The following is a 17,013-nucleotide window of genomic DNA, read 5'->3' as shown; positions in this document are numbered from 1 at the left end:
GACTGACCTTGCGGTAATTTCTGTTTTTCTTTCTCTGTCTCCTTGCTGTCTCTGGAATGCGGCTTTTCATTCAGCTTTGGCCCTACAGACCCCTCACCTTTTCCAGACACTTTACCTAATTCAGAATGGATCCCCACTCCGTCTCAGGGCCTCCTCAGCATGCCACCTGTTCCTCCTCCTCTTCTGATTATAGTCTGAGATTCTCAACTTCAGGCCAGTTTGTGGTGACTTCCAAGATGCCTGGGCAATTGAGATTTCCTATTTGAGCTCACTGTGTGATCAGAGCTATCCACTTACTCTATGTAGCATCAGTGGCATAATGTATGGACGGGGCTTTCCATTTGAACATCCAGCCCAGCACCAGCAGTCAGGGTGCCAGGAGTAGCTGTACTTCAGTGCCAATCACTTGTGAAGCACCTCGAACCCCTTAATAAACCGCCAGCATTTCCTTTTCAGTTGGGGTTTAACAGGCCTCAGATCCTTTGTATCCCCAACTTCAGAACCCCACGGGTGGTCCTCAAGTCTCCCCAGGTACTTTTTTCCAGAGACTTCAGAAAGAACCATTCACCCTAGCTGTGGTGTAGACCATATTTTTTACATCTTGTCCTGTCCTGACTGGCCCAAGGACTACTATATGAACATTCTCCTGTTTAATCCGTTCAAAAGCTTGTTGTTTTTTGGGACTTGAAAACTGTTGTTCTTCCATATCACATAATAGACATATCTTACAATCTGAGTGTAATCTGGAATATGCATCCTCCAGAAACCTACAGTGCCTAGGAAACCCTGTGTTTTCTTCTTGCTGACCAGTGGGGACATAGCTGCTGTTTTGTTGACCACGTCCATTGGAATCTGGTGATGTCTTGCCATTGCTTTCAGGAGGATCTGGATTATCTGCTTTCTCCAAAACTTCCTCTGCTGTGTTGCCCCACCCCACCCTTTTCCACTGCAGTCTGCATCAGTTAATGGCAAATCATAGGACTGTGTTTCTACCCCTGAGGCAGTTGGTTCCAGGTGTACTGGATGCCCCTCCAGGTGAAAGCAAACTGTGGCCTGCAGGCTGCTGCTAAAGGAATGGAGAAAAGCACATTAGCAATGTTGATGATGGCACCACTTTGCTGCCTTGAACTCCAGTTCGTACTGAAGTTCCAGCATGTCTGGCACGGCATCACTCAGTGGTGATCTGACTTCGTTCAGACAGCAATAGTCCACTGTCGGCCTCTGTGGGTGAGGGTCTGTAGTGACACAGAGTCCCCAGGCAGGTGCAAAAGAGAGACGCTTTATTGCAAAAACCAGGCCTTTTTAAGCAGTTAGCCCATTATCAGTTACATAGTTTTAAAGCATAACAAACATAATTCAGCCAACCACCATACACCATGATATGAACATACGATAGTTATATAACTTGTTTTTATACCCTTAATTCAGCTGAGTCTCTTTCCCACAGTCCTTTTCTACTTAGCCGAAGTAACAGGCCTGAGCCATGATTTTACAAGGTCTTCCTTTTGCAAAGTTTTACTTATCGGTAACAAGTCTCCACTCTCCACTGGACTTATGCACAGGCCATACAGGACTATGAAAGGGTAAGGGATTATTGCTGACTACTGCCTGGCTCTTCAGTTCACAAATCATTTATATGGACGGTGGTCACAGAGTCCTGGTTGGTGCGGTATTTTTGATGATGCACTGTTGTGATAGTGATTGGTATCTGTTATTCTTCAACCCTCAGCAGTCCCACAGCAGAAAGGTCCTTTGAGAGATCGGGCAAGGTATTCAACTTATTTCCTCTGTCTCCACAACAGCTATCCCAAAAGCCCAATGATGCCATTTTGGGTCCTTGAAATACCTTCTCCTGAGGTAATCTATGCCAAGGATGCACAGGGCCTCTGGACCAGTCACAATGGGGCGTTTTTGACATTCGTTTCCAATCAGGCTCACTTCAGCTTCCAGTACAGTCAGTTATGGGATCCTCCTGTCATCCCAATAATAGAGATGGATTCTGTCCCTACATATCTTGATGGCACCAGGATACATTGTACACCGGTATCAACTAAAGCCTTATACTCTTGAGGGTCTGATGTGCCAGGCAATCTGAACCACACAGTCCAATAGATCTGATTGTCCCTTTCCTCCACCTGGCTGGAAGCATGACCCCTCTAGTCCTGGTCATAGCACTTGTTGCTCACTTGTAAATATGACCTGAAGGTCCCTTCAAGAGGATCAAAAGTAACATTAGCCCTTCTGTTCTGTCTGAGGACTTGCCCACAGGAAACTGGAGCAACATTTATCTTTGAAGAATTTCTTATGGTTGCTGTTTTCCCTTCCAAGTCACATCCCTGTGCTGCTAGAGCTGAGGTGGGTTTTCCATCCCATTTCCTCATGTCCTCTCTGTGGTCGTGCAGGTAAAACCACAGCTTACCCCAAGGTATGGACCCTCTCTCTTGAGCAGCGGTGTGCTTGCTCCCAATAGCAGACGCTGGTCCATACTGGTGAGGCATGGGACATTTCCTCTCTTACTTGCTTGAGTTTTTCCAATCTGTCTGCAGTTTTGGACAGTCTTTCCACAGCCGAGGCGTAGGTTGGTAGGGAGGAAAAAAGATGATAATATTGCCAGAGTCGAGTAGCCACCTGAAGCACTGTCTGTTCTCCTTTCATTGACATCAATGCCAATGAGCTGGTGTACAACGATGGCACGCTCCATGTAAACTTCTGCCGCACGGATTGTGTACACCAGACCTCACCTGAATCTATAGGAGACTGCTTGTTATTTGAATTCCTATATAGTACCTCCAGCACATCTAATTGTCTCAGGTACTAGATACCTTTCTCCATGACATTCCACCTGCTTGGGCACACTACTAGATCATCCTTGAGAGAATACCTTTCCCTCACACTTGACAGGTGTCAACTCCAGAGGCTGAATTTCTGTCCTCTTCCCAATCCCCTTGTCAATGCCTGCATCCCTGGACAGGGATACCAGTTGCTTGGCTTTGCTACCATCTAGTTTCATATTGTGGGCTGTGCTATCCCAGCATCGGAGCAGCCAGGTCAATAGGGGCTTACCTAGCTGGAATCTAAAATGTTTTAGCATATCTCACAGCTCACCCAGATATAGGGATTGAGTGGTTATCACTGGCCCTGCCTTTTCCTCCTGTTGTGAGCGTCCTACTTCTTCATCCCTGACGAAGCAAACTGATTTGGTCTTGGATTTCTTCTTCTGTATAGGGGCAACTGCTACCAGCACAGGTTTTTCCTCTGGTTCAGCTGCAGTCTGAGTGGCCACAGTGCCTGTTGCTCTGCTTTTTTCCTCCTCCCCTGAGGGTGCTGACTAGTATCAAACAGTGTCTGATAAATAGTAGCCAGGGCCCAACACACCGCAATAAGTTGCTTCTCCCTGGTGTTGCCACAGCATTCTCCTTGAAAATATTCTGTCGCTTTATCAGGGTCCTATAGTTGTTCAGGGTGGACTTCCAAACCATTGGAGAAGAGAATGTCCCCAAATACTGGCCTATGTCCTCCCACATTCCATGTCACTCAGGGCTATCCGCTCTCAGGGCAGATCTCTGAAGGACCTTCCTAGAAATCTCTTTTGTAACTCTACACATGGTGTTGACCATACTTAGGAGACCTGGTGGACTTAGCAACAAGAACATGCTTTCCTTAACATCCAAAGGGAATTCAAAATTCTCAAAAGCTGTTGTAACAGGCCTGAAGGAAGAAAAGCTGGGGAAATTCATCCTCCCCTGTTCCCCTCACAGGCTGAGTATGATTATTAATGAATTCCCAGAGGCAGCACCCAAGGCAGGGGCAGGAGAGCAACACTGAATATACATCCCAAATGATCCTCATTGCCATTGATGTTAATCATGTCATAAGCTGATATCACACAGGACGTTAATGAAGCAATCCTGATTCCTTTGTCTGCTCTGATAAAGAGCACCGTGAGGAGCACATAAGGGAATATATACAGGGTTAGATGCCACAACCACATGAATAGACCAAGAAACCTCCAGTCTCTCAACTCTTATTTGGCTCGTTGTTTTTGGGGTTTTCTCAGTACGTTTGGAGCCGTAGTCCCCCACAGCATGCTGGTCCTGGAGTCACTTTGCATAACCTCCCCCCCCCAGGTCTCTTCTCCTCACTGTTTGGGAAGGTCCCCACCCCTTACTGTCTCGGAGAAGGGCCATTACCTCGCCCCAGCCAGGGCTTTTACTAATACAAAAACAACCATTAACAACAACGACCCGTAATTACCATAATACAGGCAGCAGCCCAGCAATAGTCGTAGCTTTTTTCTCACAGAAAAAAATCAACTGAACATTTGTTCGTATCACTTTGCTCAGCAAAGAAGGGCGTGCATGGAATGATCCAATACAGCAACTCTCATGCACAGCAATGTGTTCTCCCACACAGAAAGCATGTTTTGTTCCTCTGTAGAAGTTTGATTCCCCATCTTGAATGGAATCTCTTCCCAGCAGTCTGTCTAAGGAGTGGTTCAGTCCGGAACACAAACTTTCACTTGCTGGGGACCTGTCCTAATAGTCTAAACTGAGTCCATGACCTGTGGTCAAAAAAAGACCAGCCCCCTCTGAGGAGAGAGTGGGGGAATCACCGTACCTGTTGTTCCAGAGAACAGTGGGCGACTCCGAGTCTCCAGTCTTGGCTGCAGGGAACGTTGGAGATTACAAGACTCTTTGTTTGTCAGCCCCGGCTGCACAGAAGGATTGGGTCCACCAGACCCCCAGTTCTTCAGTCTTGGCTACAAAGACATCCGGAGTCCACCAGATGTCGCTGTTGTATTGAGGACGGGTGAATAAAGCAACACGACTCCTATGTCTTCTCAGAAGGCAAAATGGCAAGTTTATTAGAAACCACACATTCTTTTCATAGACAGGTATGATAAAGGTGGACCTAATTGGTCCTGAATGAACACCCCTCACACCACTGGCTAATTAGGAACAGCACCATTCTTGTAAACATCTTACAAGAAGCAACAAGTTCAAAACACCAGCTTCAGGATTGTTTTAATCCTTCCTCTGAGCTTTCTCAAAACTTCCCAGAGGAATGTCTAAGTTTATCTGCCTTCCTGCTCTGACCAGTTCTCAGCACCCACACCTGAGTATAGTTTTGGTGCAGAAAACACCTGGATCTGTTGGCATACCTCCCGACCAGATATGGCCAGGGCTTGGCCAGAGCTGAAACCTTAACTGGTAGGGTTTCTCTAACATATCCTTAAAACAAGTTTCTCATTAATAGCAGTTAGGAAAGTTTCTTAAAATGATGCATGTCTTGCAGATAGCTGTTGACGATGGAGAGACATGGGGAGACTGATTTGGTGATCAGAATTTGATTTCATTGTGGGATACAAACGCTTATATACTATTTCAGGGAAACTAGTAATGTGTACTACAATTATTTGGTTAAAATCACATACGCAAACTTATGGATATAGCAACATCTCTTGCTTGCAGAGTTTAATAGGATTTTCTTTTTCGGGTAAACCCGTTTGATTTAATCTTCTTGCTATCTAGGTCTAATTTTCAAAGTTCTGTTTGCTATTGCCAAGGCATCCTGTAATCAAATCTCTTATGTTAACCAGTTCCAAAGTCCATAATCTGTCTTGTGTCCCCCAACATTCCAACAGATAGCTACACAAAGATATGTAAAGTTTGTAAAGTAGCCAGCTTTGTCATTTATCCTTAGCCAAGTAGTCAATGGTACCATGAACAAACTGCAAATAACCAAAGGTCGGTGAATTCATGCTATGAGATTAACATATTCAGAATCATTAATATAGCAGCAGTAACTTTCCTAAGGAGTTGAGATAATATTTTTCCACACATCTATGCATATATAACATTAGAGCAGAATAAAAGCAAGAAAGAAAGCACTAAATAGCTTACAATTAATAACAGCTATAATTTGTAATTGTTATTCATTCTTCAGTGCTACCTATGGAAGATAAAACAGCAGAGATTGTTATAAATAATTATGTTAATTAATCACTGCAAAACATTTGCACTCATAGAATCTTTGATGAAAGCAAGGACCTAAAACCCCTCATCTTTGTATATTTTTACTCAACTTATAATTTTATGTCCTTAAACAGGGGTTTACTAATCTTTCATCATAATTGTTTCAGTCGGTTCCATCTTATCTTTATGTCCTAGAGTGATGTTTGTATCCCCAATCGTGTGTTCTGTTTATGCTGGATATTATGTTCTGTGCCTTCAAGACTGGCTCTGAAGAGTGAAGTTTTGTTTTGTTTTGTTATCACCCTGCTCACTCCCCCAACGGTTGGCGGGACACAGAGACGGGGCAGTACAAAGGGCAGCTTTTGCTTTTTGCTTTGCCCTTGCTTCTGCTTGTTAGTTAGTTTAGCTAGGCAGTCCGAATTTTCCCTGGACTGTTTTTCTTTCCCTTTCTTGGAACCACTCGAGCCTGCTGCAGACTAGGACCTCGGAAACACCGAGAGTTTTCACTTTGTGGCCTGCAGCAGCTATCCCCAGCGCCGGAGGGACTGATAACAAAACGATCACACCCAAGAGAGACTTTCTGAATTAGTCATCATTTTCTGAGCAGTGAAAGAGTGTTGTCATCTGGTATTGTTCATTTTGTGTGCTGGGGGGTGCTTTGCCTGTTAAATAAACAGGTTCTTTCCACTTCTCTCTGAGGAATCCTTCCTGAACCGGCTGGGGGGAGGGGCCATGTGGGTTTGCTTTCTGGAGGGGCCCCCTTTGGAGATTTTCTCCCAAATTTGCTCTAAACCAGGGCACTTCATAACAAAATAACTGTTTATTATAATTTAAATGAGCAGATGTCAACAGAAGTTAGGTTCATAGAAACTTCACTCATCTCTATAAAAAAAGAATTTAATCTTGTAATTTAAACAAGCATATTTCAACAGAACCCTATCTCACTAAAACAACATTACTAAAACATAACAGAAAGTACACTTTACAGAACTTGAAGTTAAAATTACTGAAATGGATTAGAAATTGATCTTAATAGAACTTAACATAAAATAACAGAACTTAAACTGAACAACAATGAAACTTAACTTTGCTTAAAGTCAACACTCTTAACAGAAATTAATCTTAACAGGAATTAAATTAACAGAACCATAACTTGGTAGAACTTAGATGTATCAGAACTTCAAATTAACGGAACATAAACCTAACATTACTTAAATTTAACAAAACTGTTATGAACAAAAATTCTGCCTATTTTTTCTGTGAGAAAAAGGTTACCACTGTTACTGCTGGGGTGCTGCTTGTGTGTTATGGTAATTACGAGTCGTTGTCGTTAACAGTTGTTTTTGTATCAGTAAAAGTCCTAGCTGGGGCGAGTTAATGGCCCTTCTCTGAGACAGTAAAGGGTGGGGACCTCCCGAACAGTGAGGAGAAGAGACTTGAGGGGAGGGATTTGCAAAATAACTCCAGGACCAGCATGCCATGAGAAGCTACTGCTTCTAGCTTGCTAAAAAAGACCCCAAAACAACGAGTCATCTAAGAGTTGAGAGATTGGGGTGATGTCTGGACATCAGGAATGGAGTGCTGAGCCGGCAGAGAGGCGGAACACCCTCATAGGCCCTCTCGCCCTGACCATGGGAGTCGTCCCTGACGACCGGGACTGGGCCAAGAGAGCCGGCAGGCGTAACATCTGAAGGGGTCACCATGCCCTAAAGGCTCCCACAAGGACCGGACCCCCAGCTCTGCCCCTAGTGGACAAAGCTGCGCATATCCTCCTCCTCTGAGTTGCCCTGGGAGAGACGACGGGAAGCTGCAGACCCGTCCGAGCTGCCCAATCCTGAGCTGATCACTTTTAATAAAGGCATTAAAAAGGGAAAAAGTCTCCTGCCCTGTTTATTTCAAAAACTGAACTTTATTATCACTTAAACTGTACAGAATTGAAAGACAACTGAAAATTAACATTACTTAAATTTAACAAAAGTAAAGTCAGAGTTGAGAGTGTTCTTTCAAAAGTTCCAGATGCAACAGAATATAACTCATTTTGACTCCATCATTACGAAAAAACTGCTAGAAATTTGTCATATAACAGTTAAACATCAATGAACAATATGCAGGCAAACAACTGATTCGTAACTGACATAGCAGCAACGTGGATTTACTGGAGACAATATAAAGGTGTGACAAGTATGCTGTGATTTTATGTAATTTAGTTTTGAGAATAGTTCATGGTAACTGCAAATGTTATTGAAAATACTTATTCATAGTCAGGACTTTTCTGGTGTAAGTATAACTTTGCTAGAGGTTTTTAAAGTGTAGCTTTACTCAGAAAAATGATAACAGTGTAGATTTAGGCAAATTGCCTTTCGAACTTGCTCTATTTGCAGATGGTAAGACAGCTTTTCAAGACTGTAGAATAGATTTGAGCTTGGTCTAATAAAGGTATTGGGATATAAATACTGAAGTCTAAACCAGCAAGAACTTAGGTATATAATACTGCTATGAGTTTTGCACAAGGAATTTGGTTAGATCAATGGGTTTGTAAGATTGACACTTGTATATAAACAGTTAAAAAAGCAGGGTTTTGGATTATTCTAAAAGAGTGAGTTACTGTTCACTGAACTCGTAGTCTATAAATATACTTCAACTGTTTTGATATCAAGTTTAATTTCAATTTATACGTGGCAAGGAAGAATAACTACACTTGAATGACTAAGTAGATGTACCTATCTGAAATTATGTTAGATGTGTCATCATGGAGAAAGATGCACAACAAAATTATCTTATTAAAGCTGTGGGGTAAAAAGCAAGCAAACTGGTATAGTTGGCACAATTCTGTTTGCCTTTGCAGTGGAGTTTTGTGTACTAATAGATAAGTTTCAAATAGCTGCTGCAGATAAATTTAGAGGTTTGTCTTCAAGTTGTGACGGTGTTCACAGGGGTTTTCAGGTGAGGGAAGAGACGAGAATGTTGAGTCCATGTTCAGAAGGCTTGATTTATTATTTTATGATATATATTACATTAAAACTATACTAAAAAGTATAGAAGGAAAGGTTTCATCTCAGAAGGCTAGCTAAGCTAAGAATAGAAAAGAGAAGAATGATAACAAAGGCAGCTGCCTCGGACTCTCTGTCCAAGCTAGCTCCACTGTGATTGGCCATTAATTACAAACAAACAAATGGGACCAATCACAGATGCACCTGTTGCATTCCACAGCAGCAGATAACTATTGTTTACATTTTGTTCCTGAAGCCTCTCAGCTTCTCAGCAGGAAAAAATCTTAAGGAAAGATTTTTAATTAAAAGATGTCTGCGACATCAAGTGAGCAAAAGAATGTCTGATTTATGACTCAGTTAATTGCTTCTAGTGAATCATGCAGTGTTTTGACTTTGGGCTCAAAAGTTAATTGCTGTTCTGTTAATGTCTACTCAAAATATTTGCAAGGAGGGATCCCCCAAATTTTCTAAGGGGTCACCATATCTTACAAATATGAACTTTTTGGTCCACAAACAAATATTTTCCACTTGCAAATATTTTTAGGTATATAGGTTTCTCATTGTTGTGGTAATAGCTACCACCATTGTAACTTGGCAAAAAATCAGTGTTAATTCAGTCTAATCAGACCTTTAAATCAAAATTCATGAAAAGGGAGTATACATCCCACATGATAAGTCTTCTCAATTATGTAATATATCAGCATTTCTGTTAAAGAATTTAAGTCTTGCTATGTTACCGATATGCAGGAAGACACTACATTCATACAGCTTTGAATGTCTTAAGTAAACAATCCTGTTAAAAATCACAGCTCACTGAAAATACAAGGTTCGTTTTAGGGTAGGGGGAGCTCCAGGGGGGCTTCATCACTGCCTGTAACATTGCCCACTAAAATGAGGATCGATCCATTCCCTGGATCCATTCTGTGGATCTGTTCCCAAGATCTGTGTTCTAGATCTGTGCCCAGGTTCATTATCAGTATCTTTCCTAGCACTGTCTGCTGCAGGTGCACTCAGGAGTTTTTAACATCAAGGCCTCTCTCATTTAGGAAAGAGTTACAGGGTTCTTTAACCCATAATAAAAGTTGCTCCAAAGTGGAGAAATTGCTGTAATCTCTGCAAGCTGCACTGATGCGACGGGGGCATCTCCCCAGGCCCAGGATACTCACAGTCCTGTGATTCTTTGACCAGTGAACACCACTGACCTAACTTTATCAGCTGTGCTGGCATCTTACGCTCCGTCAGATTGTGACTCACAAAGAAAGTCCCTTGTTGTTGTAGCAGGGTCTGACCTCTGCTCTCTGCTTGCAGTCTGAGGGTCATAAGGATCTTCCTTGCCAAGTTACAGTCCATCACTTCATTGTAATCTGGTATCCCGGTGGTCTGAGTCTGCGGAGCTTCATTGTTGGCTGTAGTCCTCCTCCTCACTGTAATCTTATTGTTAAGAATGTGCCACCTGTTGACAGAATGACCAAATTATTCTTTGTCTGCTTAAAAAGGCAAAAAGCCCAGAAGTTTCTCTCCCAATTTGGTACAAAGACACCTCAGAGGACCTTTTTGACTTCACATCAGACCTGGGACTGTCCGATTGGACAGAGACCAAGAGGTCCCACCTAGGTAATTCACTAGAAAAGGAAGAGAACAAAGGAAATAATTGCTTTTTTTGGGTGTTTTAGCAGGAGCAAGAACCTCTTGTCCCTGGCTCAGTTTTTCTCTGTAAGAGCTTTGTTATTTTTCCTTTTATTAAACCTTTTTCAGTTTCCAACACTACCTCAGAAGCCATCCTGCTAATTTTATGCCGTTCGGGGTAGCTGAACTATCTTGGGTGTGATGGGTTTCTCTGAGAGCTCATAAGACCTGGCTCGAAGAGTAACACATCACTTATTGCCTGTCGTTCATAGGCAGAGGAAGATAGAATGGGTTTGTGGAAACAGGGGGTGTTCAGCGGAGGGTCCCCCATGAGCTGGGCGGTGGCAGCGGGGGCAGCAGCTGCCACTTCTCTATTGGCTTTTAACTGCAGCAGTAAGTCCTGAACCAAGTGCCTTGTTGTTAGTGATGTGGCTATTTTTCCTCCCTTTGTAGCTGCCTCCCATAATGCTTGCCCTGCTTCCTCCCATGTTTCGACAAAAACAATCATCTTTACATCCATGCTCACCCCATTTATTTTGCACCACAGTAATAAAGTTTGCAGTGTCTATTTATCACATTTTATCCCTTGTTTGCCCAACATATGGGTCCATGTATTTGCTATGGCTTTCTTTTTGGTAGATACCTGCAGCCCCAGTGTCCCCAGCAGCTCACCGTGTTAAGATTACGGTCTCTCGCAGCTCTCCGTCTGCTTTCTTTTGCAACTCTCTGGCTGCTTTTCTCTGCAACAGGCCTCCATCTCCGCCACTATTCCCACAGCTGGCTATTGTCACATCGCATCAGGGGCACCAGATGTTGCTGTAGAGACGGACAAGACACCTTTTTTTTCATGCAGCAATAGCCAAGCTTTACTGTTCACAGCTCATATTTATATGGTTTTCTCAAAGCATTGTGCTTAATTTTAATTGATCAGCAACTTGTTGCTACTCAGTTTATTGGTTAGTAGTTGCTAGTGTACATTTACGCCAAAGACTTTCTTCCCTAAAGATGTTTACATGCTTATCTCACGGGTACAAGCTGATGTGCAGGCTGATTCTCATGGGTACTTGTCAGGCCAGTCGTTAGCTGTACTAAGCCAAAGCAGCAGGCCTCAGCCATGATTTTACAAGGCCTTTCTTTTGTAAGGTTTTACCTATATGCAACAACAACCAGCAACACCTCCTTGAACAGAAACAATGTTTGGTTATCGTTGCTCCATGCATTGAATTTTGTGCGTCTATGGCACTACCAGAACAACCTTTTCGCACCTGCTTAGTGGGGATACCTTTGAATGGCACACAAAGTATACAAGTAACATAAATTGTTGTGAAAATGTGACACTCTTCCCAGAAAAAAATTGTAATACCACAACCCACTGTATGGAACTATGGGATCTTTGGGATGACAATTTTGCTTCACCTGAACCCCAAGAATTAGACATTTTAAGGACATTATCAGTAGAAGAATGTGCATTTTTAAATTATACACCAGGACATGATATGTGGGACTGAATTGGAACAGGAAAGGGAAATGTTACCCCTGATAGTTTCTGAATTAGATTGGCTTGCTTTTTGGCTAAAATAGTAAATGAAACTTCCTTACTTTTGAGTGCTTTGGCTATAGGTGTAGATAGCATGTGGCACGCTACCTTGCAAAATTGTGCTGCTATTGGTTTTCTTTTTTTAGCTCATGGACATGGTTGATGAGGATTTTCTGGGATAGATCACTGTCTGGAAGAGTTAGGTTTATCAAGCTGGGTGAAGAGCCTCATTCAAACTGGGCTTATAATTTTTTGTATTATCATAATTATTTTGCTCATTGTGCTGTGTTTGTTATTCTGTCTGCAAAGGGCCCTGCAGAGGACAATAAAGACTGCCGTTGTAGTCGAAAAACAAAAAAGGGAAACTGTGATGGCTAACAGCTGGCCTGAAGGCCTCACAGACACAAGTAATCTTGACCTTGACTTGATCAGTCTACTCGTGAGGAAAGGAAGTAAACACCTTTAAGGAAGAAAGCACTGAGGAGTGGAAGGACTTAACTGCAGGGAAGGGATGTTGGGCAATCTTTGGCGAGAGCATACGTCGGCAGCTACTGGACAGTGAACTGGGTGGCAACAAGTTACTAGCCAATTGGAATCGAATGTGCGGTTTTTGAAAACCATATAAACATGAGTTGTGAACAATAAAGATCTGCTTGAACTTTGGAGTGTTGTGTCCATCTCTACTGCAACAATGGGTTGGATATTTGAAAACTTTTTTCTGAACTGTTAAGAGTTCCCTTTGTCTCTAAATCACATCATGAGCATAGACAATTCCATAAGCATATTGGGAGTCTGTCCAAATACTGATGATTTTTCCCTTGGCTAGTTTCAATGCTCAGGTTAGAGCTATCAGCTCAGCCTTTTGTGCTGAAGTTCCTGCAGGTAATGAATTTTACTTGATTACCTTAGAGACAGTGGTCACAGCATACCCAGCCATCCACATCCCTTGTTTCATGAAACTGCTGCTGTCAGAAAACCAGTTCATGGCATCTGGGAAGTGGTTCTTTTTGATCTTGGTGGCTGGAGTAGACAGCCTTGATGGTTTCCAGGCAATTGTGTACCACTATTTCAGCTTCAGATTTTCCTTGCAGAAAGGAAGTAGGGTTAACAATGTTAATTACTTGAATGTCAATGTCATCAGATTTGGCCAGAACTGCTTGATATTTCAGGAATCTTGAAGGAGACAACCAGTGATTTCCTATCTGCTCTAGGACAGCCGACACTGTGTGTGACACTAGAACAGTCATCTTTGGCCTATTGTGAATTTTCTTGCTTCCTTAGTGTTCATTATAACTGCTGCAACTGTTCTAAGGCAGGCCGGCCACCCCTAGCTCACAGTGTATAGTTGCTTGGAGAAATATGCTACTGCTCTTTTATAGGGGCCCAATTGCTATGCTAAGACTTCCAGAGCTATCTCCTGCCTCTTGTGTGAAAACAGAAAAAAAAGGGTTACTGATGTCAGGAAGTCCGAGGGTTGGAGCTCTCATAACTTCATGCTTCAATTATTTGAAGGCCTTGTCAGCTTCAAGAGTCCATACCACAGTATTTTTAGAGACCTTTACCATTTCATATAAAGGTCTTACAATTAGTCCATAATTGTATATCCGCAATCAACACCAACCTGTAATTCCAAGGAAAGTGCAAAGTTCTCTTACAGTTCGTGGCTTAGGTGCTTGTTAGATTGCTTCCTTCCATGCAGTTCCCAGGGATCGCTGTCCTCCACTGATCTCGTATCCGAAGTAGATCACCTGTTGTTGTACGAGCTGAGCTTTCTGTTGAGAATCTGGATAAGCATTTAGTCTAAGAAAATTTAACAGACTCATTGTCCATACAAGGCACTCTTCAGAAGTTTTTGTAGCAATCAACAAGATATCTACATATTGTAGAAGTGTACCTTCCTGTCCTGGTTTAGGGCAAATTTGGGAGAAAACCTCCACAAGGGCCCCTCCAGAAAGCAAACCCATATGGCCCCTCCCCCAAATGGTTCAGGAAGGATTCCTCAGAGAGAAGTGGAAAGAACCTGTTTATTTAACAGGCAGAGCACCCCCAAGCACACAAAATGAACAATATCAGATGACAACACTCTTTCACTACTCAGAAAAAAGATTACTAATTCAAAAAGTCTCTCTTGGGAGTGGTCGCTCTGTTATCGGTCCCTCCAGTGCTGGGGATGGCTGCTGCAGTCCACAATATGCAAATTCGGTGTTTCCCAGGTCCCAGTCTGGAGCAGGCTCGAGTGGTTCCAAAAAAAGGAAAGGAAAAACAGTCCAGGCAAAAATTCAGACTGCTTAGCTAAACTAACTAACGAGCAGGAAGCAAAAGCAAAGCAGAAGCGAAGCAAAAGCAAGAGCAAGAGCAAAGCAAAAAGCAAAGCAAAAAGCAAAAGCTGCACTATGTACTGCCCCGTCTCTGTGTCCCGCCAGCTGTAGGGGAGCAGGCTGATAACAGAACAAAACATTCATTCTGCAGACCCAGTCTTGAAGGCACAGAACGTAATATCCAGCATAAACAGAACACACAAATGGGGATACAAGCATCATAACATCACCCTAGGACACTTCCCCAGGTGGAGATTGCCATTGCTCTAATTCTTCAGCCAATTAGTTTCTAAAAAGCATGGGACTGTTTTTGAATCCTTTAGGTAACATTGTCCAGGTAAGATGGCTTTTCCTTCCTGTTCTAGGATTTTCCCATTCAAATGCAAAAATGATCTGATTCTCTTCTGCAAGAGGCAAGCAGAAGGCATCTTTGAGATCTATGACTGAAAACCAGATTAAATCCTCTCGTAATTTTGCTAGCAGCATGTAAGGATTAGCTACTACTGGATGAATCTTAGCTATTGGTCTGGGTCCTGTTTGTAATTCAATTTTAATAAGGTCAGCTAATTTTGATCTTCCTGGAGTATTAGTATCCCATATGCCCAGGTACACCTGATTTAATATTTGTTTCAAATAGATGCCATTATTCCTGTCTCTGACTCAATTGTTAATCCTAATGCTAAAACTTTTTTGTCATCTGGCACTTTAAATTTTATTTACACTTTTAAAAAATTCAATTGTTACTTTCAAATTTTTGAGTAAATCCCTGCCTAACAGAGATTTAGGTGAATTAGGTAAATAGAGGAATTTATGTATTACCATACTTTTCTCAGTTTTGTATTCAAGTGGTTTTAAAAAGAATGCATTTTTTGGTTGGCCCATGACTCCCTTGACTCTAATGTATTTTTCACTCTTAGGCACCAAAGCTTGATTCAAAACTGAAAATGTGGCTCTGGTATCTATTAAAAATTCAATTTATTTATCATTCCCTAGTTGCATTTAAACTAGCGGATCTGCTAGGGCCGCATCCACCAGTCTCCATCACTCATTATTATCTACAGTGGCAGTGATCGTTTCTTGCACTTGATTTGCCAAGTCAGGGCACTGTCACCTCCAGTGACCTTCCCTTTTACAAAATACGCATTGATTCAGTTTCAGTATGGATTGTGATTGATTTGAGCCCCTGTTGCAATAGGAAATGAGATGAACGACGCACTCTGAAACCTTCAAGGTAAAAAAGAAGGGAAGTTTATTTTCAAACTCCAATATTTATAGACTTTCAAAAGTGACAGTGGCTTAGAGGATGAAATTGCCACCTCTCCAATGACACTGGTCAAACCAACAGTCCATCAAATTTCTCCTCCTCCAGAAAAGAATGCAAAAACAATCATTATTTACATAAAAGTGTGTGAGAATTCCGTTGCAAAAAATGTAAACATCAGAAGGCTTAGAAGAACTTAGAAGAACAGGGTGACAAGCCCCCCCCTACCACTGCTTCCACCTTTGCCTCTGCTCTGTCTTTGACCACGCTCACCATTCTGGTGCTGATTCAGCGCAGCCACTATAGCCATGGTCAGCTTTTTCTGTTCTTGCTTGTCCCTGTTATTATATACTCTTCAAGCTTCTGCCATTAATACTTCCAGGTGCCTGGTTGCAGGCTATATCATTTTCTGAAGCTTAAATCTGATATCTGGGCATGATTGCCCTAACATTAGAGAAACTAACTGCTGCTTTCCCATGTCTGATAAGGGGTTTAGGGTTGTATATTTCTGCAAGGCTGCACAGAGTCTGTCCACAAAAGCAGTAGGAGACTCCTGGCATCCTTATTTAACCTGAAATGTCATGGACCAATTAATTGCTTTTGGGATAGCGTTTTCTGTCACAGACATTTTTTCATAGAAATCCTTTCTATGGGATTTGTTCATCTTCTGGGAAGCTGAGGCCCCAGAAAGAGAATGTAAACAATGATTATTAGCTGCTGTGGAATGCAATAGGATGCACCTGTGATTGGTTCATGTTCCACGTGTACAATTAAGGGCCAATCACAGGGCAAGCTCTCTGGAACACAGTGACAGAGAACTCTCTCGTTTTTAGATTCTATTCTATTCTTAGCTTAGCAAACCTCTGCAACTTCTCTCTTTATTCCTTTTAGTATAGTCATAATGTATTATATATCATGTATTAATAAATCCAGCCTTCTGATCATGAACCAAGATTCTTGTCCATCTCTCTCATCCTGAGAAGACCCTCATCAGGTCGCTGTAATAGTTTTCCAATACAATTTTAATCAAATTTCAGTATCCAACCAGCAGCACATAATCTCCTTCATAATTTGGATTCCATCGGGGGGTGGAAGTGGGAAACACTTGTTCCAATGTACCCTGCAGGGGTCCACTAGTAATTTGTCCCTCTACATGTGCTCAGACTGTTTTAATTACCAATTCATTTTCTGTTTCTGTAAACTCTGACAACATTAAATCAATATCACACCAATCAGGGTTCTGGTTCTTTACAACTAATTCAAGCCTTTTTGCAACTTTCCAGGATCGTCTTTGTAATTTCTAACT

At 42.2% G+C, this 17,013-nt stretch overlaps 1 protein-coding gene across 1 annotated transcript in view; it reads left to right on the top strand.

Moving 5' to 3' along the window:
* LOC128941423 (CBP80/20-dependent translation initiation factor-like) overlaps positions 1-17,013 on the top strand; it is a 487,587-nt gene that overhangs the window by 165,604 nt on the left and 304,970 nt on the right. Inside the window, exon 9 of the mRNA XM_054283182.1 lies at positions 2,972-2,979. Within this exon, the coding sequence (XP_054139157.1) occupies positions 2,972-2,979 (8 nt within the window). The remainder of the gene's footprint in view (positions 1-2,971; positions 2,980-17,013) is intronic.

This window comes from Melozone crissalis, unplaced genomic scaffold (assembly GCF_028551555.1).
Source record: "Melozone crissalis strain CALT ecotype California unplaced genomic scaffold, PUWL_Pcris_2 ptg000035l_1, whole genome shotgun sequence".
In the NCBI taxonomy this organism is placed as follows: Eukaryota; Metazoa; Chordata; class Aves; order Passeriformes; family Passerellidae; genus Melozone; species Melozone crissalis.
Note: the sequence above shows the minus strand (reverse complement) of the source record. Positions and strands in the feature narration are given on the sequence as shown.